The sequence below is a fragment of the Netta rufina genome (genome assembly GCF_964035555.1).
Source record: "Netta rufina genome assembly, chromosome: Z".
Classification (NCBI taxonomy): domain Eukaryota; kingdom Metazoa; phylum Chordata; class Aves; order Anseriformes; family Anatidae; genus Netta; species Netta rufina.
In genome coordinates this window covers 32,479,742-32,506,523 of record NC_140126.1, presented here as the reverse complement: position 1 = coordinate 32,506,523, position 26,782 = coordinate 32,479,742, and the positions used below count along the sequence as shown (strand labels likewise).

Below are 26,782 nucleotides of genomic sequence, written 5' to 3'. Positions count from 1 at the left end.
CTGCTTCAGCTTTTGTCCTCATCTTCAGTGCACCTTACTTACTACTTCTTTCTATCAACTTCTATTCTACAACATATTCTATCAGTAAAGTTCCAGTCCAAGCAAAATATCACCTACAGTTTCCTCTAGACGTTAGGTCTTTAGGTCCTAAGCTGTCCCAAGTACCCTACTGCAGTTGCCACACTAGTGGGTTCTAAGGAGCAATGGAAGACGATGGCTATTGAGAACATCCTCCTTTTGCTCGTATGGTCTCTGAACCTCAAGTTCACTTTTTTTTCCTAAAATATATCTCTAGTGAAAAAAAGCATTTGCTCAATCAATATTCCCATAAACACTTTCAGAAAGCAGTTACACAGAATGAGCTGCATCCATGGCCCAGAACCACTAACTACCTAATAAAGAAATTTAGTATTTCTTAATTTGCACAGTGGAAGTAACCTAACTTTAAACTTACTCATTAAGGGAAGAACCTCTGCATTAGACAACAAATCTAAGACTCTCTCTTTAGTCTCTTCTATAGTAAGTGTTACAAATAGCAAAATTACTTAGACTTTTAAAGCATTTTTCTGTCAAATTTAAGAAACAAGTTCTGTAACTCCCTCCTATTCCTATCAACTGATACTCAATGCGGAGAGATCTTTTTGCAAAGTCCCACTGCACCTAAACTGAAGCAAATCTCAAATCGCATTTTTCCTGACATTCCAGAAGAGGCAACAACTATTTGGAAAGAAAGTAACAGAATGACTAGTAGCTGAATTATTTACAGGCATATAAGCTTAAAGTACTGAATTTTAGAGCTATACATATGAAAAGGATCTTAGGGATCATTATCCTAGGATCAAACCTTTATTCTCCCAACTAAAAAACAACCACAGCAAATGCAACATTCAGAGGAATGGCACACAGTTTAACTGTGTGCACGTGAGCAGCTGCAACAGGAATTCACTACCAGCTTACAGGTCCTTCAGCTTAAGAACCAGCAGAAGAATAGGAAGGTCTGGGGATAGGAGTGAAAGAGGGTAGAAGGCACAGAAACACAGAACACAAGAAAAATGACAGAATCAGTGGAGCACACTCTCATCTCCCCCCTTCCTCCAAACAGCATTTGTTTAACCTGTTTCCCTAAAAATAGCCCTGAAAAAAATATATATACATACATTTATCAATAATTATTTGAATACTTAAACTGCAAGATAGCTCTGCTGTAAAGATACATATTAACCTATAAACACATTTATTTACAACTATGACTTGTATATTTTCTATGTAATACCATAAGTGTAGATTTAATGTAAGCACTTACATTTATATTCATATGTTATTTTATAAGTAGTTGTATTAAAGCAGTATATGTAACATTTACATAAAAGTTGTTTGTATATATACATATATAGGCCAGTCAGTCTCACCTCTGTGCCTGGCAAGACAATGGAGCAGATCCTCCTGGAAACTCTGCAAAGGCACATGGAAAATAAGGAGGATTGATGACAGCCAACATGGCTTCACTAAGGTCCCTTCGAATCCAAACCATTCTATGATATATGTATACATATAAACAGCATCTAACTATGGATTTGACCCTTTTAAGGGATATAATCTTCCTCTACTTACTATATCCATTCAGCATGTCAGCTGACTTAATGGATACTTAAGGTTCAATGTTAAAACATCATTTCACACATTTTTTTTTTAATTAAAAAACAAGTATTAGAGAACAGAAGAAATTAGCCTTCAGACTGTACATTTGCCTTGCTTATACTAACTCTCTTGCCCAAACTCCACATTTATTTGAACATACTGAAGTTTAGAAAAAAGTTTGCTCCAACTATCTCTTGAATATAGTTGCAAAACAGCAGGAGCAGCATGGGAAAAACATTCATACGCATCATTGCTCAGAGAGAAAAGCCTGCCATTATTTGTTAGGTATAACACCCTAACTAGATCTGTGTAAAACAAAATATAGAATAAATGCTACTTGCCAAACACAACAGTTTTCCACCCATCATTTAAAACAGTGTATCTGCCCAGGAAGCTCATAGTCAGTCAACTATTTCCCTGTTTCACTTATCAGATATTCCCTGTGAAACCAATTCCAGCATCCATTGTAAAGTTCAGGGGGACATGAAAACACACACGCACTAGCAGAGTCCCTTCCATAAAGGCATATGCTGGAGACTACTGGTTTAAGTATCACTTTTAGGAATTACCCCTCTACTAATTTTTCCTCATGTTAAAACCTTGAATTACATGACAAAGTTCATAATAGCTTGCTGAAACTACACGTTCAAATCTCATTATAACTGTTATCTTGAAGTTTCAGTCACACGCACGGAAAACAACTACTTTAAAATCACTGTTTCACCGAAGAGTATTAGAACACAGCTTAGACAGCCCAGATGAAATGAAATTGGAATATATGAGGTTAATTATACAACTCGAACCATGATCCTCAGATCACAGATCTCATCACATAACTTATTTCATCACTATGATTTCACTACTAGTTTTTTCCAGACTTGACTCTACTTGTCAGCTGGCATTCATATACTGGAGGTCAAAAGCAGAGCATGTAGGCGTTGTGCTTGACATGCTTAAACTCACAAACGAAATTAAGTAAACTTACAGGTTTGGTACAGGCATATTCTTTACTTTACTTTTCAGTGCTTATTTAATAAGGAAAACCACACACCTTTCATAGTTTACCATGATTGTAGAAGTCATGATCCCTCCCTCCCCCATCTTCTGTTTTCTTTTTATCCAGCAATTCTACATCATCCTTATCCAATCCAGAGAAGTAACGGTTCTATATAAGCAGGTCAAACAACACTGCAGTGCTTCATGAGTTGTTACAGATGGAGAATTACCTCAAGATGCTAGTATCACAAAGTATAATCTTCAGTGCCTCAAGATTTTGGGGGATTTTTTTGATCTTGCTCCTGAATACTCATATTTAACCCACTATTCTGTAAGTAATAAAATTAGTTCAGAGCTTCAAGGTCCTCCGTCATTTACTAGGCACTAAACTTCCAGTACTCTTAATGACCAACCACACCACTCAGTCACATCCGCTCTGCTTTTTTTTATTATTATTATTTTCTACAGCTTACCAGTCTAAATTCTCATTTTTCAATAAAGAAACTATACAGATATATTAATTTGATAAAGCCTCAGGTATATTCATCTGACTTCAACAAATGTCCAAGTTTATTAAGCTATATACCTCCAAAACTATTTACAGAGACACAGATGTTCCCAAAATTACTTTGCCAAAAGCAATTGCAGCAGCAACTTGCAGCCAAGCACACATGTAAGATAATACGGAAAATTGTTGACATCTCAAGAAAACAAGAGACAGAAAATTTATATTCAGATCAGCTCTACTGCTAGTACTGATTTCAGAGCTAAGAGTTACCAAATTCTATAGGAAAAAAAAAAATATAGCTTTATAATGGAAAGACTAAATCTTTTTTTTTTTTTAAAAAAAAAGAGGAAAAAGTCTTCAGCTTTTGCAAGTTGCAAAAAGCAGTCTCAGACACTCTAGAAATGGGCATAAAAGACTGCAATTTCAGAATTAAAGAAGTTTTGGAGATAAGTAACAAACAGATTTCTCCATTCTGAAAGTCCACACTGAAAGTTTACCAAATTAAACCACAAGTTCTGCTTTAGACTTCATGGAAAAAAATGGTCACATTTCTGGAGAAGGACAAAAAGGTTTTGATTTATTGGTTATGAGAGTATAATCATTAAGAATTATTGCAGGTAATCACAAGAAAATGTTAAGTAATTTCATGGAATTTATAAATACCATGGACATGTTGTTGCAATACAGTAAAATATATTTCAGGTTTTCAAATACAGCATTAGTAACTCTTCAGAAACTCACGCATCAGACAAAAAAATGTGGTTTCTGGAATACACATCTGATTAGAGTTGTCAAGAGACTACATAATCAATCAAGCGTTTGCAGACAATCATGTCAGAACTTGTAAGCAACCTCAAAAATACTGCGATCTGATAGTAATGCAGGCTACAAGATCCTTCGTAAATGGATAATTTCTAGATCTTTATTTCAGTGTTCTACAATTTTTAAGTGGCATCTATCAATCACCTTGAAGTGAATTTCACATGACAGTATTTTAGTTGCCTTCTCAAGTCATCGTTTCCAGATGAAACATTACAGTTTGGGGTTTGAACTATACCATTTCTATACATCAATTTTGTACTATTTTCTTACCTTTCATAAAACTGCAGCAGAGAACTTGATTTCTCATATTTTATTTTCTCCATAATATCTTTTTAAGCTAAAACAATACTGTATAATTTTAATCTAAAACACTAATTCCTTCTAAAAAGCAAGTTCACCAGAAGACTGACATGTTTTTTGAACTTATTTCCAAATGAAAATGCTACATGGACATAAACACAATAAACAGTATATATTCAAAATGCATATGCTTTCAGAAGCTTTCTCACATCTGTTTTCAGCATCATCTGTGAAGAATAAGATTTGATCATAACTGAAGGAGTAGTTACGTTATTGAAGTATAGTTACAAAAGTCTCACCCAATGTCAGTAAGAGGTGGTTTGTCACGGCCTCTCTTGTAGCAGAGAAAAAGTTCAGGACTCTTAAGACTTCCATAGTTTAGGTTGGCTTGAAGGGCTGTAGGGGTAGCTTCGACACAGGTATATCCCTCTGGGACAGTTTCACCAGCTGATTTAATGATCACAGCAATGTCAGTAATTGGAGCCTTTGGACCAGTTGACTTTGTTTCCTGGCGGCTTATTTCTTGGTCCAGGAGAGTTGCAGTATCTGTATCAGTGAGCCCTGCCACTACAAAATAGTCAGCCACTCGTGGACCTTTGTCTTCTATCATGGTTATGCCAGTACTTCCTGGAGAAAACAAAGAGAAAGAGATCAAATAGTCTGCTTTCAAGATAAATCCCTTCCCTAAACAAGTATCAGAATTTGAAACATTTAAAGAAGGTTCAGCAAATCAAAAAATTCCATATAGGCTTTAGAGATTTCAAGAAAACTGTAGGGAAATCCAAAACAAACTTTACTTTATGCTGCTCAAAAAGATAACTTTGTAATTTATTAGATTCCAGTTGAAGTGCCATAACAGACACGTTTTGGCAAGAATAACATTAAGTTCCTAAGTTTCTTCCTTCGAAGTTCCTAACACAGCAGCTACACAGAAAATTGCTTGGCATTACCTATTAGACCATTCAAGCTCTTCACAGGCCTTAAATTAATTCACATACCCCCAACTAAAAGCATCTCTATTTTTCTGGCATTACTTTGCGAGTAATTCGACTACAGAATCTTGCCTTTTTTTCCCCTCCCCTTCAGAAGACAGAACAATTCAAAGTATATGCTTACTAGTTTATCATCTGCACATTTCATCCATTTTGTTTCATAATTTAGACCTAACAGCACAGTCTTGAGACATTCAGCTGTCAAGTATAACATCTGGAAATCATTTACAGAAATCACACATCCAAACCCACATTTCATCAGCAGATCAAGCTGTACACATCATTGCTCAGCTGCACATTCCAGATCTGGAAAGAGTTCTCCCAACACCCAGGGATGTTCACTAAGCATCTGATTTTAAAATAGGCAATACAATTTTCTCTTAACAGCAGAAGTGGCTGACAGACTATATTTAAATTTCACAAATACAATTACAAGTATTGGATTTCATGAAATAAATATCCTTTTAAAAGCCGACTGAGAATTATTTAAATAACAGCTGCCAAGCAAAAACCTGAATAATGCCATACCCCTTCAGTGAGGCGGGGGACACCTTCTTTTAGATGCCCCAATTTCTGCCACCAGATTTCTGGGGATCCCATCTATACAGGTAAACAAGACCAGAAGTCTTGGCTTTCCTCTTTGAAAACAAGTCTGCCACAACTCCAAGGTCCTAGCTGCCAAGGAGCTGTGGTCCATGAATATTACTCATTAAGTGCATCAAAAATGAGAACTGTCTCATATTTAAAATATCCTTACTGCTCTGATAACTGCAGAAACACTAGCCTCCATTAGCAGAAAGGTGGTTTGAGGAAGAGAGTATAAACCTATTCTTTGCAACGTGCCTTCTCCTCCAGTTCCTACTCTGTTCTTGCTGAAGTCATATAGGAAAGGTATCTTTCCTCTTTGCAATTTACAAGATTTCTAGAGCTTGTTATCAAAAGCATTGATTGGACAGCTGTAGAAAAAAAATTAAAAAAAAATGAGTTACTCATCCTGCATGTTTACCAAGAAATGTTAGCATAAGAATACACATATAAGGCACCAACCACTATATTGCAAGGTGCTGTAGAACAAGATGAAGGGAGGGATAAGCCATTCATATTCATGCAAATTTAAAGTACATCTATACTGTGAGTAACTCAATTTTTGGCTAACGTTGAAATTACAACTTTTCAAATCCATCTGAAAGAATGAAGCCTACACACCTTGTAAGACTTCTCTTCTGTAATATTTTCCCACAGTAATTCTTACATTGACTCAGTATTCTCTAAACACTTTGGTTAACAGCTTTTACAGGATAATCCATAAACACACATCCTGGGAAGAGACGCAGAAGTGTTTGACCACCCTGAAAACGGGAAAGCCATGGTACAGTACTAACATGACTGAGTTCTCTGGTCAATAAATAAATAAATATATAGACACTTATCCATATAAATACATGGATGTATAATCAACAGGAACAATGTGGTGTGTTCAATCTCACCAACTGTTCTCTGCCTGGGTCTCCTGAAGAACAATAAGATGACTCAAAAGCCGTAACTCCTTGTTAAGCCTCTGAATGACTTTCAACTGCACAACTCAGAACAGTTTATCCTTCTTACCAACATAAACAACATTAAATCAATGAAAAAGCTCTTTACAGGTAAGTAAATCATCATGAAATAGGGGGATTAATGGCTTCAGTTTAATCTCACGTAAATTAGTGCTTCCATTAAAAAAATCTCTCCTCATACTGCTACTGCTCACTCCCATCTTTACTTTCGACCAGAACCAGAGTTTGTGCAACCAAAAATGAACTGGAACAAGAACTACTCTGGCTGAACACTAACGAGGCAAAGACTGCTTAGGGTACAACCAGAGCAGCTCTCCAGTGATTCACCATGTCAGCACAAACAGCAGCGTAATGCCCCTTTCAGCAACAGCACGGACTTCCACTGGATTAATCATAAAACTGTGCAGTCTAAGATATTTCAGTTTACCTCTCAGATGCTTGGACTTGTTCATAGATTTATAAAAATAAATAAGGAAATAAACCAACCTCTCCCTGCTCCCCTTAAAAGAAGGGCAAGTCCCGTGCCAGAACATCTCATACTGTGGAAAGTACTGGTTGCACTTGACATAAGTGATACCAAATTACTGGAACATGATGCTAAAAATAGCAAAATGGTTGGCATCATCTAAAGGGTTTTACTAAAAACAAAATTGTTGTTAAAGTGATCCAGTCTTTTACTACCCACTCCAAGTTCACACACCTCAGTACGAATTTGTATTTTTCTCTTAGCCATAGTTATGTTTTAGTTCACAGAAACTCTCTGTAACATGTGGCAGGTAGACGTCAGTCACCAGACAATTCAGCTGAGAAAGGGAAGCCTCTTCTGTCAGCACAACACTGGGGGAGTTTTCCAAAATGTTCTGAGACGCTCACAGCAGTTCCTTTCCTTTTCCACGAGGATAAGTAAAGTTTCAAATAAGCACTACAACACAGCTCTTCCAGAGCATATTATCCTATTTCAGAGAGATTTAAAGCAACAGGATCTCTCAAATGAGACCTTGAATATATAGCTCTTAATTAAGCCATGGCCATCTTCTTAAATGCAAGATTGTATAAATGTAAATACATGCTAAGCTACAAACTACCAGACAGCCACCAAAACAAACAGGAACAGATCTTCAGCAGGCTTCAGTTAGTCTGAGAATATTTTGCTTTCTGAACTGCAGGGAAAAAAAAGTATGACTTGTACGGCAGCAAGATGAATTCACTGCTATTTTCCAGTATTTTTGTAATACTTCACACAAGAATTGGCAGGAACACTACTCTCATTTGACAAGGAAACAAACATACTTGCAAAGGACCTTTTATCATAAATATTGTAGAATCATGACAACTTTTCCCCACTGAAATTTCAAAAGATGCTGTCCACTATCAGTACTGTGATGTACAGAAACTTACTCACGCAAGGCCAACAGGAAAACTTGTAACCCTAAATATCTAGTCATTTTTATTGACATCCCATTCCTCTGCAAAACAATACATAAATAAATAAATAAAAGATACCTTGGTAATATCTTGGTGTTGGATGGAAAACAATGGAAAAAACATGGAAAAACAAAGTGGTGTTAAAAGCCCCTTATTTACTCTTTTCTGAGAACACTATTACCTCCCTAGAAAAATTACTATGTATAATAAACACAAACTGAATTTTAAATTTTCTTCCAAAGTTTATTTTGTACTCAGTAAAAAGCCTATGAAATTAAGTTGAACTCTGTTTTATAAAACTCTGTTTCAAAATTCAAAGCAGTTGTCCCCTAGGAATAAATGAAATCAGATTAGTAAGAGCCTAACATCTGAGAGAAAAGAGTTTTAGAGAAAAGGCACATGCAAATCTTCCAGCAACCGAAAAACTCAATTCACTGCTTACTAATGCATTGTACTTCTGTTAATTAACACATCTTTGAAAAAGCTGAAGACTTGTAAGATAGACCAAATCTTTCCCCAAACCTACCACCTTTCCCTTCATCACCCACATGAAGAGCCATAACTGCGATATTCTTGACCCTAAACAGCATGAAGCTGCATCAGGGGACATTCAGACAAGTGTTAGGGAAAGGTCCTTCACTGAGAGGGTGGTCGGGCCCTGGGACAGGCTCCCCAGGGCAGTGGTCAAGGCACTGAGCCTGCTGGGCTTCCAGAAGCGTTTGGACACTGCTCTGACACATGGTCTGATTTTTGGGTGGTCCTGTGTGAAGCCAGGAATTGGGCTCAAGGATCCCTGTGGATCCCTTCCGACTCAGCATATTCTACGATTCTAAATCACAAAAACAAAATGACAGCTTTTCAGCTTATTTTCAATATAATCAAAGTCCAGAAATGTCATTAAATGAAAATACTGATGAACCGATGGTCAAAGAATTGAAAGTTTAAAGACATTTCTGCAAGTGATAAATGACTAACGCAACTTTGCAATCTATTTACTTCTATCTTCTTTCAGACGCTACCAGTCTCCAAGAACCACAATGAGTGGAAACTGCTTACTATTTACAATTTACTCAATTGTAAATGACTGAAGAACTTATAAAAGATGGCATAGTTTCCTCAAAACAGAAAATATTTTTGTAACAAGACTGCAAAGGAAATAAGTTTCATTCCAGACTCTAGAATAACTTCAGCATTTTTTGTGGACTGTGGTTGAAAGACAGATTTTGAAGGGAATCAGCCTACACAATTAAGAGTTTTAAGCATAGATGTTAAACACAGCTCAGGACTTCTACACAAATGCTCTGTCGTGTAAACGAATTATACTTGGCTATTGGCAGTAAACAAGTTAGAAGAAAAATGCACGCACATTCTATTCTCTGGATTTGTTCCTAAAATGAGCTGGCTTAAAGATCAAGAAAGATCAGGATACTGAATTCACTAAACTAATTTAAAAGACAGAGACTCTAGTGGTTGGATACAAGGCAGCGTGTCAGGAGGTCATCTGCAACACTTGGAAAATTTGCTGGCTACAATCCAAGTACGAGAGAAAATTTAGTATGCTTTTTCAACCACTGCACTAGGCAAATCTTCATAGACCACACAAAGACTACCATAAACAACCAATTACCCGGTATAGAGCTTAAGCTATGTAACCAAGTCTTTATTCTTGTAACTTCTCCATTTCCAGTGTACTAATCAGTAGGGAGAAAAGATATGGGCAGTTTATTTACCTTTATGAACATTCAAAAAGAAATGCTCCTTGCTGTAGTACAGAAGAGGGAGAGATCTGGTTATTCTTCTTTACTCATACAGTGATTTCTTTTATCTTGTGCTGAGAGTAATTGCTACGGAACAGGAAGAACAATTTGTTTCCCATTTGTATAAAAGAATCTTCACTGATGCTTCTTAAATTTCAGCTTTATACCACAGCAACTAGTCCAGAATTTCTTTTAAAGAGTCTCTTTGGTAATGTTCCTGATTCACATTAAAAGCCTTACAGCAAACACACACATGAGGGAGTTTAAATATGTAATCAGCAAGACAACCACTCTTCTTGAAGTAAAGTGGCAACAGCTACTCTAGAACTGAAAATGGAAAAGAGGTACAGATAGGATGCACTAACCCTTCAGCTTTCCCCTGCTCCTCCATTTCAAATGCCAAAATCTTTAAGTAATATTTCACAGCAGCTGTAAAGATAAAGGGTTGGCAATATTTGTGTGAAGAAGTTACTTTGGACAGGAGAAGTTAGAACCTTAGGGCCTGAACTTAGCAAGTTTGACCGCCAGCGAGGATTTGGACACCTAGGAGTTTTATCTCTAGGGCCATTTATTAAAAAATAAAATTTAAAAAAAAAAAAAAAAAAAAGCAATACAGTTGTGAAAGGACTGAAACTACCATTGCTTATAAAGTGTGTACTAAAACTATAAATACAACTTTTTTTTTTTTTTCTTTTTAGAACTTCACAGAGGTGTAATTGCATCAACAATATTGCATTGACAACACAATATTGCACCAACAGTACTGCTTTCTTCTGTTTTTTAAACTATTCCCTAGTTGTATTTCATAACCCCAGAAAGCATACAGTGAAGGCAGTTCTTATTGTTAACTGTATTCAAGAAAAGAGAATGATTGCTTTTGTTTTATGTGCCTCAGATTTAGTCTTTCTTTAACTGGATTTTAAGAGGCAGGAGCTAATAATCAAAGTCACTTGGAAAAGCAAACAGGAATGTAATCATGGACTATACTTGGCAATCCAAACTTGTTTGGATTTTTATTTTTTTTTAAACACAAAATACAGATGTGATTTTAGCACACGGATGTACCCACGTAAGCCTTAAGTGTAAGCAACATATGCAAAGAGTCACCAGTGCTGCAGTGTAAGACCCAGAACGTACTGGAGTATACACAAGTTCCGAAGAGCTTGCATTCCTGCTGTTTGTCCATCCCAACATATCTTCACTAATATCACTCACATCAGCATGCTAGTCCATACTTCGCCACTTCCAAGCAAGCCCATTTGTACCCAGACAAGCATACAACTCCAGCCCATACATCCAAGTTTGGTACAAGTTTGACAACATAAATCAGGCCTTACACGTGCATCACAGATGATGGTTTAAAACTACTACAAAGCAAAACTGGAATATTAAACAATGTTGAACTAGTTCATCCTGAATGATGCAGTGTTATCAAACACTTAAATGTCATTAGCAACACATAGGGAAATCGTACAGACATGTCTCTATCAGTTCTTCAAAGCACACTTTACTATACGTTAAGGACACACCACGTCTATTAACAACAAAAGGTAAAGTAACGCAGCATACCATTAATACCGACCAGGACTAAAACAGAAAAAAAAAATGTAGTCCACTGCTTATTAGCTGCATACAATCTGCAACAGAAGAAAAATACTTCCTAGATGTGCATTTAAAGACTCTTTTTTTGGAATGCATAACACATTGTCATAAATCATGAAATGTAACAGCAGTTGCAGTCTCTTGATTAAATCGCAAGATCATTTAAAAATCTAGAGTTGCAAAAATAACTCTGTAGACATGCAATGCCCCACTTCTACCTGTCTTAACAGAACCAGCTGTGGAACAAGAATGGTTGCATGTCACCCGAGACTGGGTCTGAACATGCACATATGCAAATAGCGGGCCATTCCTTCATAACAGTTTTCAAGTAAACATTTGAGAATGTAATGGTTGCACAACTGAAGGACCTTACAAGCTACAAGCTGATTATCTCATAGAAGTCTATGTTAAAATGAAAAGCAAATTTAAGGACAAGGTGAAAGACAAAAGGCATGTCCATTTAATGAATTATTCTTATGGCATGGCCTTTTATCAGGTAATTGAACTTCACCCAGAAAACAAGTTGGGTCCAGGTCTGGTACCACAAGTAATAAACAATGGCTTTTTATGCTAGATTGCTGGAAATTTGAACATATTCAAAGGAGAACAAAAGTTAACTTCATACTAGCTGGTTGTGTACCTGATTGTTTTCCATGCATAAAATTCAAGCATAAAACAAATGCAATCAACTTGACAGGAAAGTCTTCTAAAGCCTTCAAAGTAGATTAGGGCATTACACTATGAAGATAACAGAAAAATCACATCAAACCACCTCTTGTAAAAAAAAAAATCCTACGGAAACAAAGGCACCAAGCCTAGAAACAATTAGATCAAACCTGTCTTCTCTCCCCACCCTCACTTCTAGAAATAAGTTAAGCAACATAGTTCTGCAAACTGGATGTTTGAGAACAAAACCCCTTTTGTGTTAAGCTTCTGAAATACTAGAAAATAAACTGCACTTTACAACTTGATGAAACACAAAAACCCAGCACCAAATTAGCAGACATTCTTAAAACCCAAAGACCAAAGGTTAAAACACCACAGGTGGGGAAAATAATATATATATTTTTTTTCTACACTTTTAGTTTTCATAACATTTAAGATGGCTATAGACATCAAAAATTCTTTAAAACTTCACTGGGGCAGGCATTTGGTATCTCTGGCTATTATTGACATTTTCATGAGCACCACTAGTAAAAAATACTCCACTTGTATAATGGGAAACAGGTGCCTCTACTCTTCCAATGTAGTTTTTCTTTTTCAGTTTCAAGCTTGGCTTGAAATGAGAGAACAGCGTGCTTCATATGAAGAAGGGATGGTGAGGAAATGAACTTAGTTTTGTAAATCCACTAGTGTAATAAGTGATAATTACCTAACTCGCTAGTTTTGTGAGGCATATATATTCTGCCACTGAAGCATCAATTTTATTATTGAGAAGTCTAACAGCTTTTCTGGCCTGTTTTAGGACTAAATAGAAACCATTTAAAATAATTTTACCCTTGAACAAAATATATTATTGTTCTTAATTACCTTGAATTTTCCTTGGATTTTTATTTTCCTGTCCTACGTGCAATTCCTTGGATTGCTTTAACAAAAATAATCAAGAGAGGGAGCTAGTCACAAATTTTCAACTATAATAAATTGGAATTACTCTGTCGAGACAAAAATAAACTACTGAAAACATTATATTTGAAATAAAAACATCACATTTTTTTAACTGTGTTTTTAGTCAGATTTTTTTTTTGAGATTGCCAGCAAAACCAGTTACTGTTGCTGCAAAACTGTGAGCCAATGATATTATGATATATAAGCTTGTGTCAAACACAGCAATGCTTTCAAAGTGAAGTTGTGCAGTAACAGCTTGAACAGCTATTTATGAATTACAACTGACTGAAAATGACACTCAGTTAACAGATCCTGTGACCCAGGACGGTCACAAGCGTGAAAATGCCACTCAGAAACATCTTACTTTGACGGGGAGGATTGGGGCAGTAAGAAACAAAACCTACACCAGTCTCTCTCTGCCATACTCTATAGTTCATTTTTTCTATTGAACAGTAATTCCAAGTTGTCCAGTGGTATAAAAATTGGAGTGGTTACAGACTGCGAGGCCAAAACACAAATTCTGAAGTGACCTACAGGGACTGGAAGAGAAACAGCTGGAATCAATGAAAGCAAGTTTGGTACCAGTAAATGAAGATCTATTGCCAAGGACAGAAAGCAGAAATGGAAAAGATGTGAGAAGGGAAGAATGATCATCAGCAAGCAGTTCAGCTATACTCATTTAATAAACCAGTCTCATCTTGTTTTATCAGTGTTGTATCCAAACTGTTCTTTAATGTAGCAGAAAATAACTACTCCAGACACTGGGCAGAAAGAGTCCAAAAGAAAAAAGTAATAATAAAAATATTATAAGAATATTAATAAGAAAGATAACAATGCTAGTTCTCAGAGCAAGAAAAGTACATTATAAAATGTACTTACTGCCCAGTTGCAAGCTTTAAAGGTTAGCCATGCTCAGTTTTATGTAATGACTGAAACATCTGCAGCCCTGGAAACATTCTTTGTTAGAGAAGGCTTTCTGTAATTGGAAACTCTGCTGGAGCAAAGCCAAATATAGTAGCCTGAAACAAAAATAAAACAGTAAAGAAAAAGTCAAGAGACAATAGTCCAGTGGTTAAGTGCCCTCTGGGAGCCCAAAATCTCCTAGACTGTTTTTCTGGTAGCTTCTTGGGCCTTTTTTTTTTTTTTTTTTCCTCTGAGCGGGCAGGGCTGGACTGCATTTTGTTTTTGAGAAATCGAAAGGAGAGAGGAAAAGATGTTCTGTTTCAAAAGCATCTCAGAGGTCACCCACAAGTTCTGTTTACCAGGCACTTGAAAGTTAAGTATTAGCATTGGAACTATTTTGCCAGAATCATCCTTCAATTTCATTTCTGCTAATGGTCCACAACACGATCAACCAAATGCTTCTTGAAATCTCCATAAACAGGGCTCCACAGACCTAGAGTGTCTCTTTCACTGGCTTTGAAGGAACACTGGTTTCCTCGTTTTTATCTTTTGGGGAAAAAATGCTGCAGGAGGCTGTAGACTGTCATTCTTCTCTCTCGATCTCTCCTCTGACATCTTTATCGCATCAAACACAAGCTCCTTCGTCCACACTTTCAAAGCTTCAGAGCCTATCCCCACCCCACTAAACACCCCCAGTTATCAAGAGGATGACTCACATTTCTATTTGGCCTTTGACGGCAGCCTCAAATCACTCAGTTTCACGTCAGCATTTTCATTCTTTCTCTGCTGCTTTTCAAGCTTGGCAGGAGTTTATTAACACTTCAGAAAGTCTGTCTTTTAATCCTCTTGCCAATTCCTCATTAAGAAACACTCTTTTGCCAAGATGGCTTGAAAAGGCCCAAACCACATGCTTGATAGAAGTTAGAATATTCATGTCTTTTGTTTTATGCTTCAGCAGTAAGGAGCCCAGTGGAGGAAGTGTCTTTCTGTTCTTCATGCAGCACCAGCCATATCATAATCTTGATCTGCAGCATGGTTTTGCAGTGAGGGTTTGCACTAGCACATCTGCAGCAAGCGCGGAAGGAGTATGAGCTAGGCCTCAGAGCGACTCCTCTGCAAGGTGACCTGTGAAGTGGCTGAGGTAATGAAGTTACTACAAACACACAGCGTGAAAAGCTTAGGCAGGCGTGTAATGCCTGAAATCGTGTGCCTTCAGTTTTCAGAACTGCTTCCTGCATTGTCAAACGTTGTAGCAAAACCTCCTGAAGATAAGCCCTTCGTTTAATATTTAACATATTCCTAGATAAATGATAGTAAAAAAAACGGATCACGGCAACCTCAGGAAGTACAGTAACAGGCAACAGTCGCCTCTCATGCTTTTTCTAACTTATTTTGAAGGATATTCACGAGAAGATCCATGCAGCCGCACTCCAAAACTCCAAAGGCCAGATGAAAGGGACCAAAGCCACCCAGCAGATATGAAAGGGATCTCAATATTAAAAGTATGGAAATGGAAAAACGTTTACAAATAAAAGTCATCAAGTAAAATGCGTACCTTCAAAGCATACATTAGAAGTGACTCAAACTCTTCATTATGACTGTAACTCATTCTCCAGAATAAACATGAAAATATTGCCAAAGTTCGTTCTGACAAAAGTAACTTTTATTCACAGGCAAGAAAGTTATTCTATGGAAAATCCGATGCATATTTTCTCATTTCTTTTATGCTAAAATGATCAGTCACTTGTGAGGCAACAAAAACATCTAATTTCTACCACAAAACCAAAAAAATCTTTTCCCCCTTTCTGAATTCTGCAATATATTTTAATAAACGTAGACTTCCATCTCTTGAAAGCCCTTAGTTACTAACCCTTGTTTCTTGTTGTGCTCAGTTATATTCCTGAGCATATATTCAGGAAAACAGAGTATTTGAATCCTTTAAAGCCTGAGCATGTCGCAGACGCAAGATTATTAGAGTTTTGAAATGATGCTGTTTATTATACAAACTCCTGAAGAAAACAGTTGTGAAAGATTATGTATTAGAAAGATACTACTACTTGCACAGATGAATGTATCAGTAAATATTTTCCTCAAGCAATTAAAAAAAAAAAAAAAAGCTGTTGAAGAACAGCAAACAGATTCTGTCATTAAATCCTATCATTCAACAAACAGCAAGTAAATGTGTAGGTTGATTACATATATTTTGACTTTCCTTGTAATATTATCATCTAACAATCAAAATACCTATGCTGTATTACTCAGTGGTGGAGTTCTCAGGCAAGACATCTACAGGAAAGTGATTTTATACAGACTTTAAAAAAGTAAGGTTGCTTAAGTCGGATCTTACAAAGAATATACCAACACACACAAAGATCAGGGAAGAAAAGATAACTTTAAAATAAATCAGCCAACATTACAAGCAGTATCCAACGTATCTGTCTAAAAATCTGGAAAATATCCATTCAGAGAACCTAGAAGTTACACATGATAGGATTCTGAAAGCTAAGTTGGTTATTAAGTCATACTCTATTGTGCACAGCGTGGATTTACTGTTTAATCCTGTTGTGCCCCTCATACTATTGTTATTACCCTATTTGAAATAGCTATTTCTGTCAAAGTTTAAATTATGAACTTGTCTTTAAAGTGCTTATGTTAACATATGCACTCCTATTTAGAATGCTGTTCGTGCATGTTTTTATGTAGTAAGTGGTTTAGTAACACATTAAGAAGAAAGGAAGCATCTCCCCTTAGAAAGAAAAAAATCTGTTTTGTTTCCTAAAGAAGGCTACGGCAATTGTGGATGTAATTTACTATTGCCAGCATTTATATTTCTAATTAAATCATCTTGGAAAGGTCAGATTCAATTTAGAGAACCAATCTCTCTCTTGTTTTTCTCAAGGCTGATAAAAAATTCAAACAGACAACCTTTCCCAAGATTTATTTCCCCGCACAACTCACACAACAGCACAGACCCATCACTAAAGCCAATGCCTGGTTGCAGTGGCATACACACAGGCATGAGGCTACATTCAGGGTGGACTGAAATTCAGAATTTCTCACTTTGCAAAATCCACCATGCAGTTATTTAACATATTACTGTCTGCAGTAAGACACAGGTTGGCCAACAGTTACATAGTGAGAGCATTTCAGTCCCCGCTCAAAAGAAAGGAAATCACACAGACCTCAGTAACACTGTTTTAATGCTTTCAATTCTGAGATTTATTTTTTTTTTTTTTTCTTCTCGCTCTGTCATTTGTTGACAGGGTGCAGGCAGCACCAACACTGAGCACTGACAAAAAAGGAACACAGATAGAGTCATCTGCAGTAACTTTGAACTTAACAACCTGGACAACTCAAAAGTGAAGTATTTTAATGCAGATGTTCAATCCAGTCCTCTCCCCTTAGAGGAAAGTCAACACAGAACAGAGGTGTGAAAACTCCTCAAGGATTAAAAAAAGCTGGGTAGGATGACTAAATGTTCACAGCAAAACCTGAAAAATGTTTTCTTCTGCAACTCAGAGATTTCTGTTCAAGACAAAGTCAATAACCACTGAACAAAATACACTGCTGAATAACACCATAGTTTTTTGTTTATTTATTTGTTTGTTTTAAGTGAAGGGGAAAATAAATAAATATACAGATAGATAGATCACCAGCAGTATGATCCGTCAAGTTTGTCTCAAGTATTGTAGGCCACTTTTCAAGCTTTGGGGCCTTTACAGCACAGGTAAAATACCTCCAATGCCAACAAAGAATTTTCACTTCTGTCAAGCAAGCATACCAGTTCAGGATGAGATTTTTTAAAAGGTTCAAGAGACAAAAGGCATTTGAGGCTCAAAGTATAATTTTCTTTCTCAGATTTGTTCATCATCTGGTTCTACAGCTAGAAAAGCAGTCTAAAGTTAGAGGAACAACTTATTTATAGATTTTTTTTTTCCTCCAAACAGAATCACTTAGTTCAGAGAGATTAAGAAGCAAAGGTTTTGAGGTTAACAGTGCAAACAACATACGTGTACTGTGAATCTCACAGAAGAAAGGATAAAAACTATAAAAATGACTATGCGCAGCATTTCTTCTGTTTTCTTTAAATTAAACTGAAATGTCACATTAGTCATTACATTCATGGTGAATGAGTCATCATAATCCAAAGGAACTTAAGGCCTTCACATGTAATTATCTTACAAGATGACATCTACAGCAAAAGTATATATACCACGGTTTGAAAAAGACACTGCCTTTTTAAAGAAAGCATGAGGCACACACTAGGTGTTTTTTGAAAACAGAAACTCTTTGGATTACCTATTCCTGCACAACTTTCTCCTTCGTTTATTAAGCCTAATGCTAATGGCTTAGTTTTTCCCTAGAAGAGTTGTACCAGCGTAGCCAGAAGTGAAAAAAAAAAAAAAAAAAAAAAAAAGAATTATTTTCAGAGACATACAGGTATTATAGTATAAGCCCCAGAGCAGGTACACCACCGTCAGCAAAACCAATTTTTTGTTTGCAAAGCTTGTTTCTACTTATGACTTGTGATTTTCTTGTACCAGTAAGGCTTCGAGTTTGCTTATGTAGTTTATTAGTATAGAAGACATTAATGATGCTCTTCTCCTATTTTATCCAGAGAACAAACAAACAACAACAACAACAAAAAAAGATAGTGAGAATGACTACTTCAAGCCTAAGGTAAAACCAAGAGAAATAAAAAAATAAAAATAAAAAGTTCAGTAAGAATGCATCCCCAAGATTATGCATAATTTTAAGGTCAGAAAAAAGTCTAGTCTTTCACTGATGAGTCTAACTGCGAGGATCAACTTCAAGAGTCAAATTAACGTTGTATGGGTAACTGGTAGACTTGCTTTACCTGGTTTAATCAGAACTCTGAGAAAACAGTCACATACTTATGCAGTTAGGAAGTTCTCCCTTTTATGTCCTGCTTACCCTCTAATATTCAGAACTGCAAACAAACCTGGATGAGGCATAATGCGCCAGTAAAACATTTTAAAATTCTACTCAGTTCATTAACAAACCACATCTATACATCACAGTGGATCATGATTTAGAAAGCTTACAAGCAAGTGACTTTATTCTTCCTCCTCCTGCTATATCCAAATTTTAATTTGTAGATGTTTCTGGGACCTGTTCAGAAAAGAAAACCTGACCTGAAATGGTTAGCTTTCCTAAGTTCCTTCTACAGGACCTGGAAAGAGAAGCTTCAAAGGATAATTCAGAGCAGCTACAGTGAAGCTTATACTAGAAATTGTTCCCTAAGAAGTAAGCTGTGAACAGCAGAGGAAGAAAGGAGACAAGAAAGATGGGTCTCCCTAAACTAAAATATACTTCTTTAAATATTCCTCTCTTTAGTCACATCCTCAGTGTCTTCAAAAACTTAACAGTTGTAAGATACATCCTTTACGTGCATGAAACATTTCTCAGGCTACCCATACCCTTGTAGGGATTTCATCTGGTAAACATACAGCATACTTTCAATCACTTTAGGAATCTTGGAAAAGATATCATCTGTGCTTTCAAAAAGAAAACAAAACACACACACAAAACTCAGTACAGCTGGGTTCACACTACCTTCAAGCACAACAATTTTCTGCCACTTACATCCAGATATCCATCAGTTTATATTCTCATTAGGGTCATTCACTACTCAAATTCATTAGGGCCAGTTACACTCAAAATGTAATTGGAAGAACTCAAAACGTAAAGAAAACGAAGACATTGGTCTAAATTTTTCCCTGATCTAGTCAAGCTGCTGCAGTTACTTCCAAGGATGGCTGGTCAATCAACTATCGAAAAAACTGGCCACACCTGTTTGCAGATTTTGCAATAGCCCCATTCAATGATTAGAGTAACTGACTGAACTACCTGTTGCTGTGACTCAGCAGTTTGCCTTATGTTTCCTTTCTATAAGTCTCTATGAGATGAAGACAGACATCCTGCAGAAATTTCAAGGCTTAAACATCTAGATATAGTTTGCCTCGATTTCTTGATTTTCCTGAAACATTAAGTGCTTGAATGTCTTTTTCATCACATGCTGCTCCTAACTAACTGCTCTCTAGTTGTTGTACTCTTCCCTACATTCAACCACATTTTTACATCTTCTTATAGCAGAAAGAGTTTCCACATTATAGAGACAAGACAGGAAGACACCTTACTTGCAAGATTGAAACCTACATCAGGTTTCTTATCTGGGTGAGAATCTAGTTTCTTCCCCAAAGAACAACAAAGAAGGCTAGAGCCACGCTATGTGACACCAGGAATAGCACCGCTGGGTTAGGAGGGAAGTTTTGCTTTCACCAGTAACACAATGCCCCAACGCGAAGGACTCGCAAAGGGGAAGAGGAGCACTGAAGAATGCATCAGTGACTGGACTTCAGCTTAAGCGTTACTGATCAAAGACTGTAATTAATTAGAAAGGCAAAAGCTATCACTGAAATGAGTAAGTCTGGGGAGAAAGAAAAAAACATGGGGTTCTTTGCCTTGCTAGTGAAAAATAGCTATTTTTTGTAGTAGAGCTGCAATTCGTTCAGAACTGGAAAACACGTTCATTTCAAGAGGAAGAAAGCTTCAACTACTTTGGAGACTTGTAATTGTAAACTCAGCTTTTGCTGCCAGAGTTGAACAGCTTAATTTGCAAGTCAATCCCTGATTTACACTATTTGTAACATCTTTTAAACAGAAAAGCACAGGCTTTTGGTTGATGTTTGAAAAGCATCAAGTCTCTTTAGAGACGTTTTTGAGAGCAAAGGAAAGGAACTGTAATGTCGCAAAATGAAGACAGGCCAAAGAAGAGTCCGGCAGAATTGCCTCAATGTATTTAACTGAAACAAAGTAAAAGGAATGTTTCATGAGATGCAAGCCAACCTTATTCATGAAACTGTAGGTATATTTTTCTTGTTCTCTGTACCAACAACCCTGAGATTCTTACTCTTTACTATTCAAAAAAGAGTCACATGCATAAGCAGAGAATAGCATTATAATCTTTGGTACTCTAAAAAACATCTTTAAGTTTCCTGTATGCCAAAGCCGACGGTAAACATCAGGACCCCAGATACACCCTTGAAGAACATTTAAGAGAAACACAGGAGTACAGCAAGACATTAACCAAGCCTCAGCCTTCTGCTCTATCCCACTTTGGAACGTACGCCCCAGTGTATTCCTAAAACCTGAGAATATGTTCGCATGCACATATTTTACGACAGAGGTAGTCACAAGAATAACTAAACAACAAGCAGTCCCACTCCACCAGAACCTATTTCACAGCCCAGAAACTGTCTTGAACTCACCTTTTCAGGCTCTAACAACTGTTTGCACAGAAGCCAATGTCAGCCTTCAGCTCCACGACTTTGCAAAAACAAAGCATGGTCATTCTCATCACACAAATGGATTTTTTCCAGCAACAGTAATTCTTTACCACACAGGAAAAAAGCAGCATCACATTTTTATATAACCAAGGACAAGAATTTTGCATATCAGAGTTTGTGAGAGGGATGATTTTTGTAGCAAGACGGAAGCTAAGAAGTAGATCAAAGTCCAAAGACTTCAGCTTGCAGTCTCACATAAGCACTATATGAGGAAAGCAGGTCTTGTGCTGCAGTGTAGCAAAGTGATTCTCATTTTACAAATATGATTAAGCAGTAATGGACAACTACGTGGCAATTCGCATAGGAGGCAACTTAATAACATGACTGTGAACCCCATTTTTAGAGCTTGTCCACATCAAGATGTTGAGTATCTTGAATATCATTCAAGACAGTGACATGCTTCAGGTTGACAAGCAAACACAAGAAAAAAAAAAAAGTTCCACCAGCCAAATTTCTACAGCACAAATTACCTCTGAACAAAAAAGAAGCCAAGTTAGAGGTTACAGATGCTTTTTGCTGCCTTTTTCCACTCAGAACTGACTGCAACAGGAAAGGAGGCCCTGCAATGTGAAAACAATATATAGACTACCAAAGACATTAAAGTTTTCACACATACTGAATGCTCTATGCTTGTAGCTGCCACTGAAATTTATCTGTAAACTCTACGAATAAGAGAGGCTATCTTTTACATGACAGTCAAAAGACTACCTTAACTTCCTCTTGAATGTTTGGCAATTATACCTTTCCCACCTCATTCTGCTAAGACTTTATTCCTTCTTTATATTTAAACAAACACAGATCTGCACATCAAAGCTACCTTTGGAACTTGTTTGTCCTTAAAGCATACCAAGGCTGAACTCCAAACACACTTCTCCAGTGGTCAAAGACAGACCAAAGAAAGACCACATTTATACAGATTCTGTTCCAAGCACTGTATTTCAACAATACGTGCCACTGCTACTCGCTATGAAAATCCATACATGTTGAATCAGAGGGATGCTATCCATTTTGTTATCTGTATATCCCAATTTTGATCAAGTTAGATGGTTAGCACAGAAGGAAACATCTTTACTCGTAAGAGATTACAAGAGTTAATCAGAAAGAAATCCAATACACAACCTTTGATTATTCAAACACTCAAGCAAGAAAACAAATGTGCATGGCCCAAGATCTCATTACAGTTACTTTAACCAACCTTAACCTAAGAAGAAACAGCCGAATGTAATGTTATCCTTATCCATTTATATTTAAGAAAATGTCCATCTTAATTTATAAGCCAATTAAAAGAAAATGCAATTCTTGTTATTTTTACAGCTATTACTGCTATGCGTGCTAGTAACCATTTTAACATAGATATCTGAAGTATCGTATATTGGTTTCCCTCCTGGATTCTTCCATTGTACTACTGTCCTGGTTTCAGTTAGGATAGAGCTAATTTTCCTCCTAGTAGCTGGTAGGGTGCTATGTTTTGGATTAGGATGAGAAGAGTGCTGATAACATGCTGATGTTTTAATTGTTGCAGAGCAGTGCTTACACCAAGCCAAGGATGTTTCAGCTTCTTGCTCTGTCCTGCCAGTGTGCAGGCTGGGGGTGCAGCAAGAGCTGGGAGGGGACAGACCCAGCACAGCTGACCCGAACTGGCCAAAGGGGTATTCCATAGCATCTGGGGTCATGCTGAACAATACACAGGGGTGGCTAGCTGGGGTGGGAGAGCCAGCTGCTCGGGGTTAGGCTGGGCATCAGTCAATGGGTGGTGAGCAATTGCATTGTGCATCACTTGTTTGTACACATTATTATTCTTAGTACTATCATCATCATCATCATTATTATTGTTATTATTATTTTCCTGTCTTAATAAACTGTCTTTATCTCAACTCACGGGCTTCACTTTCCCATTTCTCTCCCCCATCCCAGAGAAGGAGGGTGGAGGGTGAGTAAACAGCTGTGTGGTGTTGAGCTGCCAGCTGGGTTAAACCACTACAACTACTCAAGACAGAATGCATTATCAGCATATCAGATTTTTACCACTGGAATGGTAAAAAGCAGCCAGCCAGCCAATTATTGAAGAACTTATTAAAAAGACTTACAGTCATCATACATAATAAAAGTATATGCTATCTAACAGGATTTTGTGTGTGCGTGTGTGTGTGTGTTTTGTGTTCTTTGAGACAAGCATTTGAAATATATGCGCTAGTCTCGTTAGTCACTTAAGTTCGGTTATAGTGGCCTTCAGAAAAAGTACAAATTGTCATTTTCCAAACACATATGAGGTAATTTGCATTCCATCATTATTTTTCCCCCTAAAGCACAGAGAATGTTTACTCCCTTAACTTCTGGCATACTACATTTAAAAGAGTGATGCAGAAACTTTCACTAACCTTGAATTTGGTAAACACAAGAAAAGAGCTATCAGAGGTAATTAAAAGCAAATAGCTTTCTTTTTAGCAACATCTGCAGGCTCAAATTTAGCTTGGTGAGCTATAAGTCACAATAAGCCCAGAAAATACTACAAATACAGGGGAATACGAGTCCCTCAGAAGTTCACACAGAAGCAGCTGAGAGGGGAAAAAAGCAGAGAGGCGGTCAAATCGAACACGCTGTTTGTTTACAAGCTAAGCCCTGGTGTGGCAGGGCTAAAAGCTTAGCCACGGGCGTTAAGTTTGGAGCCAGCGCAACGGCCCGCGTTGGGATACGCTTGACCACAGCGGGTCCCCGGAGCAGCAGATCCCCGCAGCCCAGGCATTTGATCTCGGAGCGGCCTGGGTTGGCAGGGCCCTCGAAGATCGCCTCGCGCCAACGCCCGGTGTGCGCTCCCGTACTTCTGCCCGGGTTCTGAGCCCCTCCTGCGGCAGACGCATCAACGACACGTGAAGCGGTGCTTGAACCTTTGGGAGGGGGACGCTTGGCGCTGACAGGCGCCTGGCTCAGGCTGCGAGCCGCGGACAGCCCCGCGGGCGGCCTGCCCCCGCTGCCCCCGGCCGGCGCTGAGGCAGCGCCAAACCGCGGGGCCCCCCCGGCCGCGCCGCTCCCGCCATGACGCGGTGCCCGCCTGCCAGCCATGGCGCCGCCCGCCTCCATGTCGGCGCAGGGCAGCGGGCAGCCCCCACGCCGCTGCGCTGCCCTCCTTACAGCTCGGCCCCGCGCACAGAGCCGGGGGGTGCCCGGGGAAGGGGGAAAAAAAAAAAAAAAAAAAAAAAATGGGGAAAAGGAAGGGCGGGAGGTGCCCGCGGGGCGCTCACCTGCGCCGCCGGCCACCTGCGCCCTCCCCGCGGCGCCACCGCCCCGCCGGGGCGAGGGCCGGGCACGGTCCCGAGGGACGGGCGGCCGGCCGAGGGGGAGCACGGGAATCGGGGATAAGAGCGAGGGTTTTAACAGGAGAAAAAAAAATAATAATAAAAAAATAATAATAAATAAAAAATAATAATTAAAAAAAAAAAAAGAGCCGAGAACACGCCCCCGCCCTCCCCGGTGCAATGTCTCGCCGCGGCGCAGAAGCGCTGCCGGGGCAGGAGGAGGGAGCCGAGCCCTCGCCGGGGCTGGGGGAAGGCTCCGCGCCTCCTGCCCTGCCCGGCCCTTCCCTTCCCTTCCCCTCCGCCGAGGAGGAAAACCCCGGAGCGAGGGGCGAGGGAAGGGGCTGCGGGGACGGGCCGGGCCGGGCCGGGCAGGGCGCTCTCCGCTGCGCGGCCGGTGCAAGGCGGGCACGGCGCCGGCTCCGCTCCGCTTCGCTCCGTCCCGCCGCCTGTCAGGCCCCCTGCCCCCCGCCTGCCCTCCTCCTGCCCCGCTGCCCGGCCCCCCCGGCCCGGCCCGGCCCTGCCTCCCCTCCCCTCTCCTCCCGCGGCCGCTCACCTGCCCGCAGCCGCCCCGAGGGTCGCGGAGCCTCGCCCCGCTCCTGCCGCCTCAGGAGCAGCCGGAGCCGCCGCCGCCGCTCCCGCCCGCGGAGGAAGCGGCCACCATCTTCCCTTCTCCCCCGCAAACGCCTACAGGCGGCTCCAGGGCCCGCCCCGAAAGGAGGCGGTGGCGGCGGCGGCCGGGACGGGGGAGCGGGCACGGGGCTCGCCCGGAGCCGCTGCTGCGGACAGGGGGCGCCCGAGCCCTGAGCCCCGAGCCCCGAGCCCCTGGGCCCGGCCGCCGCCCGCACGGGCCCCGCAGGGCGAGGGGCGCGGGGCCCCCTCGCAGCCGGCGGCCAGGTCAACCGGCCGGGTGCGGGGAGCTTGCGAGGGGGGTGCACACGCCAGGGTCTCCCAGCCCGCAGCCGGCTTTCCTGACAGGATAAATCAGAATTGTCCCCCCTCAGATAGCAAGCCAAGGGCTGTGCTGTACGTAAAAGACGAGTCTTGTAAAGGCAGACTCCAGAGCATACCTGTGTTGGAAGTGTTTGGGCTATATTTGAGCAAAGATGCAGCCTGCTAACTCTGATTTAAAGATGCAGAATAAAGATTTATATTCACATCCACCACAAAGGAGGGTAAATCACACAAGCTACAAAATCATGAATATTTCAGTAAGTTTTCTTGATTTCCTATTTACAAAACCTTGCAGGGTAGGAAGGCTCTTGAAGATTAGGACAAGCCTTAAAGTATGCAACAACATACCTGAACAGGCTTTGCATTCATTATACTGTTATCCATGCTGTTATTTCCCAACAGATACTAAAAATCTAAGAAAATACACAAACTAGAGCATTGTTGCTTGAATATTGGTGCTGAATACCGCAGATGTGCACTGACTACTTACACGCAGTGCACTTTTCTAGCTTTAACAGTTTTTTTGTGCTGACATTTCAATTATATTCTAAATAGTCCAAGAGGAGTAGTACTAGAGTTTAAAAGCATTCATTTCAGTTTTCCGTCTAAGGTTGTGTCTTTCGAGTTAAGGGCTAAGCCTTGTCTTGTAATGATTACTTTGCAACATTGCAGTGCCAAATTTACTGCAAAATCCACTATGCTGAAGGAGGAGCAGGGATGTAATACTGTTAGACTTGCTCATCCATACAGTCTTGAAGAGACTTCAATCACTCTAAATGTGGAGTAATTTCACATCAGTAGTGTGGAAATAGAAATGTTGTTTTTGTAGAGTTACATTGTTTAGAGGAAAGGAATGTGGTATTGAGATATGCTTACAGTGATAAGAAAGCTTAGCAGGCGACCTTGTAAAATGCAGGCAACCAGATTTCTTAGAGCAGTTAGGTGAAAATCAAGGTGTTAAACCAAGTCAGATGAGTGAAGAAACATTACCACTTCAAGCAGTGAAAATGTCAAAATAAATTTGAAATTTAACAGGCCGGCAACTGAAGGCCATGCATTGTTTG

General features: G+C 39.2%; 1 protein-coding gene across 2 annotated transcripts in view; it reads right to left on the bottom strand.

Annotated features, from left to right (window-relative positions):
- Window positions 1-25,440, bottom strand: part of DENND4C (DENN domain containing 4C) — a 67,999-nt gene extending 42,559 nt beyond the window's left edge. For both annotated transcript variants that reach the window (XM_084305086.1, XM_084305085.1), the window contains exons 1-2: window positions 25,321-25,440; window positions 4,564-4,891 (exon numbers count right to left, since the gene is read on the bottom strand). In XM_084305086.1, the coding sequence (XP_084161212.1) occupies window positions 4,564-4,874 (311 nt within the window). In that variant the 5' untranslated portion in view covers window positions 4,875-4,891; window positions 25,321-25,440. The remainder of the gene's footprint in view (window positions 1-4,563; window positions 4,892-25,320) is intronic.
- Window positions 25,441-26,782: the final 1,342 nt, after the last annotated feature.